Genomic DNA, 17,666 nt, shown 5'->3' with positions numbered 1-17,666 from the left:
AACTTCCACCCTAAAAGCATTACTAGAACACATTAATAAACTTGAGAGCACTGTAACTTAAGTTGACAAAATAATTGTTTGTGGAGGACATAAAATATCTCATAGTAGCTTGTGAAAAAAGTGACTTTTATAGCCATTTTTAATCTAGAACAGGTTAACACTACATCTTGCTAAAAAATTTGACCTTGTGTAGCTGATGCTGCATTAAATACACGAGTCAATCAAAAGCACTCAACACCAAAAACATGGACTCAGTAAACTCAGGGGGAAAGGAAATTCAGGCATTAGTCTTTAAATGTCACTTTACTATTAATATATATAAGAAAAGTAGTAATAATTCCCTTTATGACATGAAACATATCAAAAGATGAATTTAATTTGGTGCAACATAATGAAAAGTTTGCATATTTAAAGTTACATTTCAACAACATTACAACAACGTCAGTCTTGGGACTAAAAATACAACAAAAAGAAAGCCCAAAACTTACCAGTAAACAAAAGAAATGTACATATTTCCCCTTTTAATAAAAAAACAAAACAAAAAACAGAATCCTTCCTTACATGAAACTCTTCTACTGAACAACACAGACACACTGAACACCTGAGACTTCATATGTTGAATATAACCAAAACATAACAGGTGATCATTTTGATGTTGGTTAATAATTGGCACAATAGTGATATCAGCAGCTAACAGTTAAACTGAAAAGCCAGCAGATGGCAGCGTTGTTTCAAGGTAAAAAATAAATATGTACAGTGTATATATAGTTAGCGATAACTTGAAGAGGTCAACACAGATATAAACATTATCTGTAACATTTTCAGGTTCTACAATAAAATTTGTAATAATTTGGCACTATAGTCACCTATCACACCATGTTTATGGTGCATTCCAAGAATACATTTAAAAAAAAAATACAATACATCTGTTAAATTATATGGTTACATAAAATGGTAAACCAAGGCCAACATACAGGCCTGAGCAGTGAAGCCAATGCAGAAGCACCTTAAAGTTGCATTATTTCTAATGGCCAGCAGGGGGCGACTCTGTTTGTTGCAAAAAGAATTCTGTATGAAAGTAAATCAAAAAATGTTCCTTTCTTCTGATTTGATTTATTACCTCAGCAAACGTTCTCACATTGAATAAATCATGGTCCCTTTCAGGATAACATTATTCGAAAAAGCAGGTTATGCTTATGGGTGTGGCTATCTTAATATTGGCACTGTGAGTTTTCGTCTTAAAACTTAGACTCTTCATGGTATATTTTCAGTTCATACGTTAGTGGTAACATTTCGATTACTTAAGAATGAGTCCACTATTTTTTTTTTTTACATTCTATACAAGAAACACAAAGACAAGTTACAGTCCTAGAAGCCACCAGCACGAGGAATTTTAACTGTAAAAACAGACAGACAATGATGATATTTGCTAAAGCTGGGTTTTCAAAAAAAAAAAAACCACACATCAGCATCTTAAACTGACACTCTGAAATTCTAGAAAAGTGTAAAAAGGTTTGATTTATGCATCAGTAAAAAAATAAAATGATGTATACTGGAAAACTCACAAGAGGTAAAATATTTTGTAACTGATTAACTGCAGCAGGCTGCACACCAGAAGCTCTGGATTAGTATAGAAACATTAAATCTGGCTGACAACATTATCCGAGAGTGGCAAATATGCTATGACTGAACCCAAAATGACACTTCACTGCAATCTGAAATGTATTTACAAGCCCTTAATGAAACATGACATGGGAATCTAGCCACTATTAAACAAACTGAAGAGGTAACAGTGTCACTGGAGATATTAAAGATATTTTGAATGTGAGTCTCATTTCACAGACTTTAGGAAGAGGCATTGATGGCTCGCTTGGAGGCGAGACTTCGACAGTGCAGGTAGACAAAGAGGGGATGGATGAAGGCGAGCAGGCTGAGCAGCGTCAGAGCGATGTTCACCTGCAGACACATAAAGGGAGAGAGAGGAGGAAGCAGTTAGAGGAGAGTTCATAGATAACATGGAGATAAAGAGAGTAAGATTTACTGTGGTATCAATTTGTGTACTCACATATAAAGGGTCTCCATCCAGAGGTCCATTCACCAGGGCGAAGCAGGCGTACTGCAGCAGAGAAAACACTGCAGACAGAGCCATGACCAGACCATACAGCTTCCCAAAGTGGCATGACGGGAAACTACATGTGCACAGAGTGATGACATGGCAAAGAGAAGGAAGTGGTGAAAAAGACGTAACGTGTAGAAAAGGAGAAGACTGTGTTCATGCACTGAAAAAAATCCTTAGAAAAGGTTCTTTATGTAGCTTTTTACATGAACAGTAATAATCGCTTGTCTTGCCAATCTATGAACACACTGTTTTTTCTCAGTTGCCTATAACAGCCTTTGGGCTGATTTCTGTTTTTGACAGGAAAATTCAAAGGATGTGACAGTTATGTGGGACCCAGAGTGCTTTACTTCTCTTCAGGTCCCCTACAGTGCACACAATGTGCAGGACTAGCAGATGTAATGTCAGTTTGTGTATTAATGGGGACAAACTGCAATGTAGCTTATGCAGCAAAATACTAATTTGAGTAGATAATATCAGCTAATTAATTTAGAATCCAAGGGTGGGGCTTGTAGATTGGCTGGCTTTCAGTTTTCAACTTTATCAGTTGACATTACAAAGTAACCAACACCAGCCTGCTTGCTGTCTGACGAAATGCTATCCGCAAAACACCTTACCAGCTACTGTGATCCATGATCCATGATACAATGTTTGATGACAATGTTTAATGACAAAGAGTGTTGCTTTTAGCTAACAATACACAATGTTTAAAGCTGCCAAGTTGGCTGGTTTGAGCATGTTTGTGTTTGATACTCACGCCACACTGATGAAGGCTGCGTTACCGCCGTAGAGGAAGGAGCGGTTGATCACCTGCAGGACGAAGGTGAGATACTGAAGCGGTAGGTACGGGGTGGAGGCACAAACTGAGAACAGCAGACACTGCAGCGCAGTCAGGAAGAGAGAAAGCACCGTGGCCCGCAGGTCTGCTTCCTGTTCACTCTCTCCTACAAACGCACAAATAAAAACACACACCTGTTTCTCTCAAGAGAAAAAATATGAAGAAAATTATGAAAAAGCAAATCTTGGAAATAACTAGCTATAGCTAATAGCTAAGTCTTTGTTCTTACACAATGTTGTTTAGTATAACTGACTATTAAAAAGAATCACAAAGTTGGTGTTCAGTGCATCTGGACTGTTCTGTATCTATACAAGTTAATAATGGTAATTTCTCAATAAATATCTATTGTCTCTGAAGACATGAAAGAGCTCACTGACATGCTGAGAGCACACTGTTACACTTGGCCAGCGCTTTTAGTCTATTGGGTTCATTTCAATTCCTTATTAGTTTTAGTTTGTTACCTGCAGCACGAGGTTTGCCCTTATGTCTGTCCATGATGAGACCGTTCCAGGGAGCACACAGCACGCCACACAGCTGCGTTATAGCAAAGGCATTAATGTACCGGCTCACTGCAGGGACACACAAGCACAGATAAGAGAGTGAGGAACAACATACTCCTATAATCTTCAGCAGCTTCTTGCTCATATATTACTACTTCAGTCACGTCCTTGTTGAAGAACAGGCTAACTGCTTCATACTAGTGGAACGTTATGCACATAATAAGGAAGGTTTGTGCAAACGTCCACTGTTGCTAACACAGTCAGACATGAGCTAGTATTTATGTGTTTGTACCCAGTGAAGGCTCTCCCTCTGTCAGCCACTGCAGCATGGGGTTGAGGGTGCCGATGAAGAGGTAATGTCTGAGTTGCATCACTGACAACCAAAGCACGTGCAGCCAAAAGAGCCTGGACATCACACACTCACGGAAACTCTTCTCTGGGGGGAGAGAGAGATGAATGAATAAAGACAAATGGGATATTTTATCCAGTGACATCTGTATATACTGTATATTAATTTCTGCCGCATGAAAGAGAACAAACCTTGTTTCACTCTGACGTCTTTGTGGAGAATTTCCTCTGCCGTCTTCTGAGTGTCACCATTGGCTGCTGTCTGCTCTAAGCTCAGAGTCTTTGATTTACCACAGGTTAGCCTGACAAAGGTCAAAGGTCACAGGGGGTCAGACACAGACTGAGGGCATTGCGGGAGATAATTATTTACTTTACAAATTAGGTTTTCAAGTCCCAACATGTTGTAATTACATTACAGGATACGAGAGATATTTCCCAGGAATGTGGCACAATGATCTGAAAATAAGTTTTCGCAAGAATCTTGAGTTCAATTGTTTGTTTGGCTTTGAATTCTTGCATAATGCATTCATCATGAACCAGGATTTTTGGGATTGTAAGAAAGCTCCGGGTTTCTGTTTTTTCGCTGAAAAATATGCAGATTTTTGGGGGGGTAAAAAAGAGCAGATTGGCTTTTTTCTTTTCTTGCTGTAAGTATTATACACAGATTTGTCTGTAAACGGTGTCATAGCAAAGAGCTTTAATCATCCAAGTCTGAAGCATTTTAAAACTACATTTTTTGTTGTTATTTTCTTTTGTTTTTGTATCCTAGAAGCATGTTAGTGTGTGTGTTTTTGGGGAATTTGTACCCGTATGTGTAGTCATCAGGCAGCGGGTAGGGAAAGTGGTCTTTGGGCATCAAGAAGAAAGTCCTGAGCAGGTGAATGACGCTGCAGGAGGACAGGAAGAGGAAGGAGGCACGGACAGAGATTCCAGCCTCATATATCAGCTGCAGGAGAAGACAAGACATGATGAGGATCATTGTTACAACATGAGATGGTAGAACTAAATTTCATTCATGGGAGCAGTGTGTAAATGTTTCTCACCTTGATGACAAAGAAGAGTGCTGACGATGAGTCAAAGGCCCCGTTATAGAGAGTGATGATGGTGGAGCGACGTGAGCCGAACAGGTTTCCCACCTTACGGAGAGAAATTGAACTGATTAAAGTTGCATTTAAGTGTGTATGTTTTTTGTTTATTTTTTGCATCTACTTCTCTATCATTTGATGTAAAATGTATTCCTGCCAAGTTGTATCACCTGTTTCAACATGGGGATGTGGTTTTGGAATCACAACTACACCATTAAAATGAATTAAACGTCTCAGTTTCCCAGAGAGGGCTTTGTGCATTTTTTCCACACAAGATCATGAGCTCGGTCTGAATAAAGCCCTGCAGCCAACAAAAGAGCACTGAGGGCAGACGCTGTGTTTTTATTTGGTAAACATCTTGAACATAGAAACTCTTTCGCTTCCAAAAATAGCTCTTACAACTGAGTTAGTGGTTCCTTATCATGTGTTGTTTCCGCTCACTAAATACTACTTTAAAAGAGCACACATACAGTAGAGGCAGGGGCCGGCTGCACATTAGGAAGTTTGGCTTTGACTTTCACTTCAACATTCGTGTTAAAATTTCTGCTTGCTCCCTCTGGGCACTCGCATAAAAGGCCTCTCCATCTCTAAGTCCCAGGAATTGAGACAGGAACTTTAGTCCATCCAGGCACCAGTGTTTTTATATTATAAGATGCAAGCCTCACAATTTTGTTTCTTTTACAGGAAAAAAAGACAGAAATTTGTCTTATATAGTATAGTATATCATTCTAGAGTCAAGCCTAATTTCTTCAATTGTATTGTTCAGTTTGAGAATTTTATATCATGATGGATCTGAAATATACCCGAAAAATTGTAATCTGAATGCTTCAGTACCTGCATGTTGGTAATTAGAAACAGGATTCCACCCACTGCTATGAAAGAGAGAGCTGGGAAGAGCAGGTTGGACATAACTGAAAAGACAAAAATGTGGAAAATGAGAATCCACAGCTGCAACATTTTGCTTATTTTTAGACATGTAAATGGACTGCACTTATATAGCGCTTTTATCCAAAGACTGCCCTCATTCACCCATTCACAAACACATTCATGCTGGTGGCTGAGACTACCAGGGCACACTGGTGCCACCTGCCACCACTGGGAATTCATTCACACACGGATGAACGCAGCATCGGGAGCCATTTGGGGTTCAGTATCTTGCTCAAGGACACTTTGACGTGTAGGCTGCCATTGTCTGGGATTGAACCACCAACCTTCTGATTAATGGGCGACCGATACCAACTGAGCCGCAGCCGCCCCTACACAACAAGGTTCCTGAGAGAGAGATCACAAAACCAAGAAACAGAAATGTTTTTTCACCTGCAGTCGAGAAGGCCACCATCAAGGTACCCATGGTGTACAGAACTCTGGCGGGAGAAAGAAATACCACTGTCAGCTTATCATTTATTGGTTTAATCAGAGATTTAATGTAACCAGACATGAGATTAAGTCATGTTTGTTGCTTTCATAGACAACATTTTACAAAACAGCACATGTTTTAGTAATTAAAAGTTGCACGTTCACACGCAGGTTCTTCTGCTGCTGTTTTGAGAACTTTTGGCAGACTTTAATTTCCTTTTCCCGTCCAAAGCAGAGCTCAACCCTCATCTCCACTCGCTGTGTGTTATCCAACTATTTGCATTCCTTGGCCTTCTATTTTCCCTCCACCCTCTCTTAGTGGAAACATATGTTCTTTGTTGTTGTTGGATTAAGAAATATCTGGGCGGTAGGGCAGACTTCTTCATCACAGGGTCTCATCATGGGCACCAACAACAACATCTTACTGACCTTTCCTTTTTCCAGTTTCATTGCCCTCTACTGCTCCCTTTTCTCATAAAACACTTTATTTACATTCTGCATTGCTAAGTGTCAGGCTCTGGTATGCACCTCGCTTGGCCTGGCATTACAGCAAGTTGCCTCTTTGCATTGAAGCATTAGCTTAGCTACCAAAGGGAGAGTAATCTGTCTTTACTGAAAATGTGTTCTTAAAGGACCATTTGTTGTATAGTTTTTATTGCATCAAAGAACCCAATGTTTGGGTGAAGCACTTTGCATCACACTACAAACACTAATAATTATAAAGAAAAGTTTTGTTTTTGTTGTGAAACTCTTGTTTATGTTTTTTTTTTTTTTTAATCTTTTGGGTGCATGACTTACTCTGTAGTTACCTTTTCAAAAGTCATTTTTATACATCTTTATATGTATAAGACGTGTAAAAAAAAAAGAAATGCTTTTTTCATTGAAATGTTGCAGTCCGTCTGTCTGTATTCACAGCTTTGAGGTAGAAAGACTGAATCAGTCTGTTCTACTGAGCTAAAACAGCATCCATCAAGAACTTAAAAATATAAAGCAGCCTTAGAAGATGCTAATTGTAATCCATTTAAACCATTGTTAAACCATCACATCTCTCATTAGAAAATACTCGTTGTACATTAACTGTCCCTCAAATATTACATGGATGAACAAGCAGTTATTGTTGTTGTTCTTTCCTGTTTAATGTTTCTCATTTCATTCCTCTTAACTTCCCAACTGGTAGGCTTTCAGTTCTCAAACTTTGTTTGTTTAAAAGCTCTCCCTGCTCCAGTCCTCGTTAAGACCTGATCATTTGAATCAGCTGTGCTAGAGCAGTGGTACTCCAGGAGAGGTTTGGGAAACACTGCTCTACAGTCACGGTTATATTGAAATATATACACTTTTTTATAGGTGGCTTAAAATCAGTTTTGCTGCTGCTCCTGTCCACAGCTTCCATCTTGCTATTCCTGCCTGAGGACTATGGATAAGTTTGTCAAACACACACAAAAAATACAAATTATCCCTTTAAATACTTAAGAAATAAAGCTTTTGTTAAACTCACATTCCAAAGAGCCGAGCCACTGTAGTGCCAAACCGATCAAAGAGGAAACCATTAGGCAGCGTCAGGAAGTTATTCATAAAGGAGGCGATAGTGAAAACAAGCGAGAACTGCTCATCCTGTCCACTGCAATCTGTAAACACATACAGAAAAAGAGAGCCAATGTTGAGAAACAGATGGTTAAAATACAAGATGTTGTTCTTTAGAAATCCAGGTGATTAGAATTTAAAGTAGTGGAGGTGAAGACATCAAACTGACCTAAGTCTGTTCCATTGGCTGTTGTGGTGTTGACGCATTCAGAGCTGAAGTAGCCATCTGTCTTCAAGACAAAAACAAGTGAAGCCCATCCAAACACAGCTCCAGCGAAACACAGACACTCCACCAGACCTGTAGCAAAGGTGAGGCCGCGTCGCACCACCAAGCTGCTCCCAAGACCCGCCATGGCCCCTCACACGTACACAGGCAGACAATTCACAACCACTGAATTTTCACCTGCATGGACGTACAAGCACACACACACACACACACACACACACACACACACACACAACGGCTCCTGTCAAACACACAAAAAAACACACATTGCACATTTAGAGAGGACTATGCGTTAACCGTTGAGCATGACATATAAAAAGAATTTAATTGAACACATAAAGTTGCACAAGCGAGGCAAGAGCTGGAAACATCTGGACACAAAATGTGCTGCTTGAGTCCAGGCCGTTCGATCAGTCATCTACCAAAAAACAATGGATTTGGTAAGAAAAATAACCTATCTTTGTTAAGATACTGGTATGTCATGAAACTCCTATTTTAAGAAGAAAAAAAAGGAATCAATTAAAATGTTTAAACATGGATTTCCACCAAAGCAGCCTGTTGCTGCTGCACAAAAAAGTAAACTGCATGATTGTTAAGCTGTATAATTCTCCAACTTACTCTCTAGTGCTCACAGTTCAGCCTCTCTTGGTCTCCCCAAATGTCCCCACAAACCACAACTCTCTGCTCTTGCTACACTCTCCTTCTTTTTATAGGCCAGCTCTTCCTTCCTCTTCCTCTTCAGCTCCCTCCCTCCCCTTTCCACAGAGATGTTTTTCTCTTTCTCAGCCTATCCTTGACCGGCCTTCTCTCTGCTTGACAGGCTATCAGAAAGGATGCAGCAGAAACTCCTGATTTCCCATAATGCTCTTGGCTTCACCTGAGTAAGAACTTACAGCTGTTTTATCTTTATCTCCTGAGAAATTAATCATAAACTAAGTTAGAAAAAGGTTAAAAGTTGAAGAAAGGAGATACAGATGTTGAGCAGAGTACTCTCACACACCCACACCCTGGTTGTGTCGAAAGATACCTCTAAACAAATGCAATGTAACTTACCAGTGTAACTAAAACATCAAATAGTACAGTAAAATGGTTGAACACAGCAGCGTTGAATGCCTCTTGAACTTTATTACTTACTATAATAAATTACTGGCAAAGTAATTAAATTCTAATATTTTAAAAATATGGTTTTTACACTTGGGAAGTCTAGTGACCCATACAGTGAATAAAAGGCTGCATATTGGCGTGTCTGTTGCATAGATTTTCCATAACTCAGGTCTCCAAACTCCATGGAAGTATTATGTACTTATATGGAACTGTATTACTTCTTTTAATAAACTATAGCCTAACGGAAAGTATCTTATCTCTTCACATGATTATGTGTTACAGGAGTCTGAACTTCAAAAGGAGAAAAAAGTGAACTCGGCCTCTAAAACCTTAAGGAGGCCACATACCAGCAAAGTGGTATATGGTATGGTGAACTCTTGAGATGTAAAGTTTTTTGTTTTTTTAACACAATAGTTTTTATTACTAGTATTATCCTTTTTCCCCTTTATCTAGTTAGGATTGTATCAATTTATTTTGAGCTGCAATTTTTGTTGTGAAAAGTGCTATCTAAATAAGGTTTATTGTTTTTGTTATTCATTTTGATTCTCTAAATACAGTATGTTTGATTATATTTCATTTCCTTTGCCTTTGATGTTTTTGTGTTTTTGTGTTTTTATGTGTTTTTCTTTCAGTGGGATCCAGCAGGTCGAGGGAGAGGTCACTGGTAGCTGCCGGCAGAGATGTAGATCACTGCTGGAAGTGTTACGATAACTACAAAAGCACTCATGAGACCTCTGTACGTATGTTTTAGTATCATCACCTGATCACAAGACACTGAGACTTTTACTCACATCCACACACAGTGTGGCACGCAATTGAGATGTACACACTTCCCCAAACCGATGACCTACTGTAAACCCATCAAACCACAACTTATGTGTAGATAAAGTCTGAAGATTTTCCCTCAAAGAAGATGAGGAAAGGTCTTGAGCCACATGACTTCTATCTGATCACAATGTAGACCTGATTATAGCTTACATGATAATGCTGGCTCATTTAATTGTTTTACTGTTAAACAGGTTTAATCAAAGAGACCAAATGACTACTGGCTGGCTTTTTGTGATGGAAAAACAGTGGATCTAGGTCATTAGCGAAAGGTTTTGGGCTGAGCACGTCCAAGTTTCACTCTCTATCAATCATTCAATCAATCAATAGGCGGGTCTGCTTTCTCTATTGTCTCGCTTTGTGGTGGAAATCAAACAGGGGCAGAATTTTCACCAAAAAAAGCCTAGAAATAAGTTATAGATAGATGGATAGAAACTTTATTTTTTAGGGGAAATGCAGGTATCCAGTAGCTGATACAAAACATACTGTACAGCCAAATCACACAAGAATTTTCAGAAAGTACAGTTTAATATAAAATCTGGACTGGTGATTAAAAATCACACTGAAATAACTATATAAAATATAAAATGGTAATAATAATTAGCAATAATCAATGCTGCAGAGCCTGTGCTCAAAATGAAAAGTGAAGGTGAAGAAGTGTGTTCAGAAGGTGCTAATATAATATAGCCTGGTAACTGTAAAGTCATTTTATCAGTTTTAAGACAGAGAGACAGCTGCAGATGGTTTGACCTGCACCAAGTCACAAAGTCCTCCACCAGGCTCCTGTATTTCTCCTGTCCGCTTTAGGAAACAGCAACAGGTTAATAAGATTCTGTGGTAGTTTTTTTTTTTTATAGAGTTTTAATTTTATTTAGGTTAGAGAGAGAGAGAGAGACTAACAGCATGTTCCCTCCCCAAAACCCCAAAGTAATATTTGGAGGATGTTATATTTTCACGCATTAACATTTACAGCCCCAAAAACGTCAGGCTGGACTGCACTAACTCACACTAATCATCATCATCATCATCATGGTGAAAACTTGACGTTCATAGCAACAGAACCCTAATAAATGTAGGTTAGCCTCCTATACCTGTGTCCTCACTCTTCTGTGCTTGTCTGTTTCTGCACTGCCGGGGGATGCTTAGGCTCTTCCTCCTCCTCCTGGCCATCCTCCACAGTCTTACCCTGTGGTTCAATACAAAATAGCTTAGTAAGCTTTCTATACTTTAATGCCTCCACCTCTAATGATTTGGCCCTCTTCTCTTGATTTTTCCCAGCCACCTTGCTCCTTACATTTCCTATATGACATTTTCTCTTCTTTGTGTTTTTGTTTCAAGTTTTGCGTTTTTTTACCACGTAATAAATGATCATATTGTCGAACCTGTCCACAGGCAGAGCCTGTGGAACGGCCATTCTGGACTTTGACAGAATTTCCTATTGGTCAGTCCACCCCTGGATATGGTTGATGGGTAAAAAAAACCTATGCATTATTTGCACTGTCCTTATACACTGACGGCACCTACTTCCTATCTGACTCAAACATAATCCATGGCACTTATCAATGTGTTGTTTTCTGACAAGATCTTTGTTTGTGTTGTACTCTCAGATATACGTTGTTTTGGACAAAAGTGTTATTTTGCTTAATTAAATTGTAACATTGTACTCTACTATGGCTTATTCCTGTGTGCCATGGACCTCTACTGCTGCCAAAAAAAATATATGAAACACATGAGGGCTGTTATTTAACTCAAAGCCTGGATTTTAGTCCAAAACATTTGCACAGATACTTCTAAAAGCTGTTTTTACATGTTTTCATGAATACTTTGCATGAACATTAGTGAGGGGGACATAATATTCAGACGGTCTTGGATAGCAGCAGATTTCAGCCTGTAGAAATGTGTTTTACAAATGAAATCCTATGTTGCAACTGTTGTCATACCTCCAGGTCACAGGTCATGTCTTACTGACCTATGACCTGCGAAATTACTGCCATAATGGATGAGTTATCAGTTTGGTTTCTTAACACCCAACACTGTCCAACAAACAGCGTAATAAAGGACAATATCTGGCCTGAAATCAGCGTGCAGCTTTGTTGTATTTCATCAGAATAATCCAGCTCAGATAATAAGAACAAGTATGCCACAGATAATGTAACTTTCTCAACAAATGTGACTCCAAAGTATTAAATGATAAGTGGCTAAACAGAATAGGAAGGTAATGTATTCACAGACATCTCTGAGCATGGACCGACGGCAGAGTAGTTTAGTCCACTTGGAGAATCAATGTATAGTGTATGGGGCGCAATTGTATGTTAGCATAACCAGCAGTCAAACAAACACATTTGTGCAAATATTAAAAAGTGCAAACATCAGCAAACTCAATGACGGCTAATGGTCAGATGTCATCATCTCATTTCTTCATAAAATGATCCCTAAATAGGGACAAACCACGAGATTCTCTTTCTTCATCTCATTCACTACTTCTTCTTTGTGAGAAAATAAAAATAAATGTGGTGGAGAAAGGTGAAAAAAATGAAATGACACGTGACTTGATCTTGTGACAAAACTTTTAGATTTTTTTTAGCATTTTTTTAACGTACTACATTACACAGTGTACTGTTGCTACACAGGTTTGGTCTGTATAGTGTAGTGATGTCTCTTATAAATATATATTGAATAAAATATATTGAACTGAACCAAATGAGCCTTTCAGCTTGTTTAAATAACCACACTCCCAATAGCAGAAATCAATCTGACAGGGTTAAACACAAATGTTGCATTTTAAAAGTTCAAGAGCAACCAAGTGCTCAACCCCAGATGAATACTAAAAACCCTGACAGTCAGTTTATTAAAATTACTTACAGAGTGTGTGAACCACACTGACACATGAGTACTCTAGTCCACTGGGTTTTACCTGAAGCAAAACAGTAAAAATACATCCTGTTTGAGGGTGTTTACATATTTGGTGAATAGAACACAAAGGTACTTTGTTCACGATGCAGAGGAACACTGAGCCAAAAAAAAAGACTAAACTACTAACAAATTTGCTGGACAAGTTGGTCACCTGACTTCAGTCTAACTGACTTGACTGAAGGGAAGAAGTCCCTCAAACAGAAGTCCAGGCCTGGCAGAGCATCACTAGGGAAGTCTGGACTCTGAAGATCAGGGGTCTTTGACTGCAGAGGATTTGTAATTGTGAGTTTTAGTCTTATACTCTGAGCCAGAAATCTCCACTTCAATTGTTCTAACACTCAACTTTCCACCTTCATTCCTATCTGTATTCTGAAGGATTTTACAGAGGGGTTCGTCATATCATGTATAGCCCGACTTAAAAAACATTGTAGCAAATATTGAACTTTTATGGCTATTGACAGCATTTTCTGATTTATGATGCGAAAAGAGATATGCAAAACAAAGTGGGTGACATTTCATAATTCTCATCTTAAACACAAGTTACTCTTCAGAATCCAAGACTTTGAAATTACTTTCCTGAGGGAAATCAGTATTTTTTAAAAATTATTAAAGTACTAATTTTACAATAGTACAATACCTTTTAATATTATTTTTCTATGAGTAACAATTATACACTTCAAGGAATGGTTTCTCAAGCATTCATGGCCCGTTATCCCATTTCAGGTTATAATTTTTAAACCCAAGAAGTAAATGAGATGTCAATTGTTGAATCACACAATTATGTGTTCTTTGTATCTGAGGAATATATGGAATATTTGGCAGTTATACCTCTAAATATTGTTTAAATTAAATTATCTTAGAAGTGAAAATCACTCATTGACTGAGCTGAGGGCTCATAACCTGATAGTTTTGTATTAAAGTTAAAACAAAAACCAGTTGGGACCATGTTGGGACCTACTATTCACTGCCAACTACATGCAATTCAGTTGTAGTTCACATGAAAAGTAATCATCTGACTGTTTATGCATGTAGTGTAAATGTGTACATTACAATACGTGATTAAATGTTTAAACGTGGTAAAGATTAGAAAAACAAACATGTTTCTGGCTTCATGCTGTAGATAACAGACCCAGTGCCTGCAGAGCCCTGTGGTCAAACTGAACTGGATCCCACATCAGCAGTGCATGGCCTCACACAGAAGAGAGCTTCTGATCTATTTTTAGCCTACAGCTTTCCGATATTTTTTCATGACAGGATGTACACTTACGTGATGTTATGGCCTCCTACAGTGACTCCATTGTCCATACCATCCACATATTGTCCATCCCTTAGGATGTAAAGACCCGTCGGAGAGGATCCACATACTGCAGCCGCGGTGGGGCGGGGTACAGAGAGCCTGTGCTGCTGCTCGCTTCCCTGGTCTCTGAATGTGTCCTCCAGGTCCCAGTGCTCCTTTGTGCAGCTCAAAACATTGTAAATAGTCTGAAGTGCTACCCCATTGTGGTTTAACCATTAATCAGCTCTATAATTGGTTTAAGATCATTAAGGTTGACGGCTGAAGCTGTCCCATCTCACCATTTTCCAAGTTTAAATAAATTCTCAGTAAAGTGTGCTGGCGCCACCGTGTGACCAACTATTAATATTGCATTAATACATTTAACTATAGAGCTGAGATACCTAAACCCTGTTTTGTTCATTTTTACCCTTTGGAGATAAATCAGTTACATACAACTTCTATGGAGAGGCAGCTTGAAACATTTAGATTGTCATTGATATTTAATATTTGAAGTGTAGGACATAAAGGCTGACAGTTTATCAGAAATGAGCGTGAAGATGCAGACTGGTGTCTTGGCTATGGCCAAGTGAAGGCAAAAAAGTTAAGCAGTGGACTAACCGAGTTAGAGTATGGCCTCTCCCAAATGGATACAGAGCATGTCAAAGCCTTTATCCTTGTAATGCTTGAAGCCGAGAGTCATTCAAGCCAAAGGAGGATTTAAAAAAAATCATAGCTCAGATTGTCACCACACCAAATCACTGCCATGTTTAAATAGTTTTACCATGAAGTCAAACATCTGGAGTAGAGCATTTGATTTACTTTTATTGAAATCAGAATCTTTGTTCACACTGTAGGGGATCCACCACTTGGTGAACAACCTGAAAGACAGGAAGAGCAACATTAGTTAGGGTAAGACCTCTTCAGACATTTTTGTGAAATACATTTTATCATCATACCTTTTACAGGTCACTACCCTTGCCTCCTGAAGCCTCCATGTGAAGAAGCACGTGAACCAGTCTGCTGTACCGGGGCCTGCATGGGGGCCTTGGCTGGAGCCTTCACTGGTGTCTTGGCTGGAGCCATCTGCTGTTCAACAACAGGCATATAGGTAAAGTGGTATCTCTCATAGTGATCCTCCTGCGAGCTGTCACTGCCGTGCTCGAAGCTGCTGCTGCCGTGAGTGTATGTGCCTGCAGGATACTGGCCAGTCAAGAACATGTAGTTGTAGGAAGGATAAGGACCCCAGCTTCCACCCATGTTGGAGTCTGTCTCAGGCTGGCCGATGAAGCCTTCTCCAGCAGATTCTTCAGACTCGGGCATATAAGGAGGAGGAGGAGGCAGCCAGCCTTGTTCCTCGGTCTCCCTCTCGGAGTTCCCATGCTCTATGCTCGATTCAAAATGGGACAAGTCTCCTGCTTGGTACACTGGTCCAGGTGGTAGGGCACCTGGACCGGAGGCTGCAGCACGTGCGCCAGCCGACATTTCAGCATCGCCAGAGAGACTGAGCGGTGCAACAGCCCAGCTGATCTCTGAGAACAGGAATAGAGATTACGGGAAGCAAACTCCGACTACATGAATATTCGTGCAAGCCATGAGTCAAGTCCAATAGGACATTATGCATTGGACCCTTACCTCGTGGAGCAGATTGAAAAGCAGCTCCTGATTGTGCAGGGCTGGCAGACTGAGGGACACTGGGCATCGGCTTTGGCGCAGCCTGATAATATTGTGTGGAGCTGCCTTGAGAGGGACCATAGTTTGGCATACCAGATCCAGAAGAAGAGTAGTCAGAAGGTGCTCCCTGGTACGAGACAAAACTAGGACCAGCATTTGTGTAACTGCTGTCATAGGAAGCACCAGGACCAGAGCCTAGAGACAAGACAAGTTAATCAGATAAAAGTCAACTGAGGAAAAGGGGTTTACTTGAGTGATGATACATTACCTTTCTGAACAGGAAGGCAGCATATGTCCACAATAAGCAGAGCAAAGAGGGAAGCCCTGAAATGACTTAAAACACAATGAGATAGTTATTTGCAGTAACCAGTTAACTTACAACAAGCACCATGCTTACCCTGAGAGGAACTGTACAGTCATCATGTTGAAGGCTGCTGTTGGAGACTCTGTCAAATGAGGAGAGTTATAAGTGTTGCCAGAGATCAGCACTGACCAATCAGAGCTTAACGAGTTCACAACAGACAGCTGCTGGTAAATTACTCTCAGCTGGTGGATACAAGAGTACAACAAATTCAACTAGTATTAACAATCTGATATTGGGAAACATGGCATGTCAACCCCAAATCTAACTATTTCAAACAGAGCAAAGAAAAATCATTAGCCAAATCTGTTGACAGTGTCCTTTATGGATTATGTGCTACTACTTATGTGCTAATTTTATGAACATGTGCTACCATTGACAAACAGGGTCTTTTTTCTCTTGCTGAGGTGAAATTAATTAATTAATAAGCATTTTCTAAATTTATCAAAGTAACGGAAGACTCCTTTTATGTTCATTTTTTTGTACACAAACACCAACAAAAAATTTGCTCCATTGCTTGTGAATCCAAAAGGGCCAATTCATGAATGCAAATGTGGACAGAGCTGTCTGACCCTGGCATGATTTGAACACGCTACCATTGTGCCACATCGCCTACTGTCTGTTGCTGAAGTGACACTTTATAGTGGTCAGTTGGGTCTCTCTTCTTTTTTTTTTTTTTTTAGCACTTTTTATATGTTGTAGAGCATGAAAAATATGTTTTTCCATTCAGTTTGTCACCTAAAGGTACTGAAAACAACATCCACAGTGTTGGTGTAGCAGCAAACAACAATCTGTGATGTAAAAATATAGTCAAGAGTGAAAAATAAATTTGCCTGTTTTATTTAGTTTATCACACAAACATACAGAAAGGTGTTTAATCAAATTTGTTGAATGAGCTGCTTGTCAATCTTAGCCACTAATGTAGCATTGCAGATGTTTCACTCTCTTTCTCTGTCTCTCTTTCTATTCCTTCAACCATTACTAAATATTAATATGGTCAGTGGCTACCTTTACTCTGTTTTACAGAGTGGTGGCCCATCTCAAGGTGACTTAGAGTAAATCAAGTCATATCATTTAATATAATATTTATTTATGATAAATATTAATAATTCTCAAAGCCATCTAAACACACTTTTGAACCATGAGACCCACATAAGTGTAACACTTGTAGATCCAAATGGGTCTAATCAATAATGTTCATGTAATGGAGTCCACCTCTACACCACAAGGGCTGTACTCTGATGCTGTAATAGCCCTTTAGTGCAAAGGTTATCACTGCAGTTATTGTGCACCTGTATGGTCCTCCGCATCTAAAGGTCAACTAAGGAAATTACAAACTGCCCAGAACAGAGTTGCCAGGTTGGTTTTACATTGTTCCATAAGAACAAACACTATCAGTATGCACCGTCAACTTTCCTGGTTAATGGTAGAGTACAGGTTGGCGTGCAATACAACAACATTTTTTA

The 17,666-nt window shown here is 39.3% G+C and overlaps 2 protein-coding genes across 3 annotated transcripts; both read right to left on the bottom strand.

Moving 5' to 3' along the window:
- Window positions 1–339: 339 nt before the first annotated feature.
- On the bottom strand, window positions 340–8,704 carry LOC131982329 (equilibrative nucleobase transporter 1-like). Of its 2 annotated transcripts, XM_059346946.1 has the most exons (13): window positions 8,669–8,704; window positions 7,994–8,227; window positions 7,739–7,868; window positions 6,205–6,251; window positions 5,722–5,798; window positions 4,846–4,938; window positions 4,609–4,748; window positions 3,995–4,104; window positions 3,747–3,890; window positions 3,416–3,523; window positions 2,874–3,060; window positions 2,066–2,189; window positions 340–1,956 (listed from the first exon to the last, which is right to left on the bottom strand). In XM_059346946.1, the coding sequence occupies exons 2-13, from the start codon at window positions 8,175–8,177 to the stop codon at window positions 1,846–1,848; spliced, it is 1,455 nt and encodes a 484-aa protein (XP_059202929.1). In that variant the 5' UTR covers window positions 8,178–8,227; window positions 8,669–8,704; the 3' UTR covers window positions 340–1,845. The 2 variants fall into 2 exon arrangements, with proteins under 2 accessions (XP_059202929.1, XP_059202931.1); XM_059346948.1 differs by lacking the exon at window positions 8,669–8,704 and having other exon boundaries at window positions 7,994–8,234.
- A 6,266-nt stretch (window positions 8,705–14,970) lies between these two features.
- Window positions 14,971–16,339, bottom strand: LOC131981679 (uncharacterized). Its single transcript, XM_059346078.1, has 5 exons — window positions 16,237–16,339; window positions 16,108–16,163; window positions 15,801–16,034; window positions 15,125–15,697; window positions 14,971–15,046 (listed from the first exon to the last, which is right to left on the bottom strand). The coding sequence occupies exons 1-4, from the start codon at window positions 16,260–16,262 to the stop codon at window positions 15,138–15,140; spliced, it is 876 nt and encodes a 291-aa protein (XP_059202061.1). The 5' UTR covers window positions 16,263–16,339; the 3' UTR covers window positions 14,971–15,046; window positions 15,125–15,137.
- Between the last annotated feature and the right edge of the window lie 1,327 nt (window positions 16,340–17,666).

The sequence above is a fragment of the Centropristis striata genome, chromosome 12 (assembly GCF_030273125.1).
Source record: "Centropristis striata isolate RG_2023a ecotype Rhode Island chromosome 12, C.striata_1.0, whole genome shotgun sequence".
NCBI classification, from domain to species: Eukaryota; Metazoa; Chordata; class Actinopteri; order Perciformes; family Serranidae; genus Centropristis; species Centropristis striata.
The sequence above is the reverse complement of the archived record's forward strand: the minus strand, read 5'-3'. Positions and strand labels throughout refer to the sequence as shown.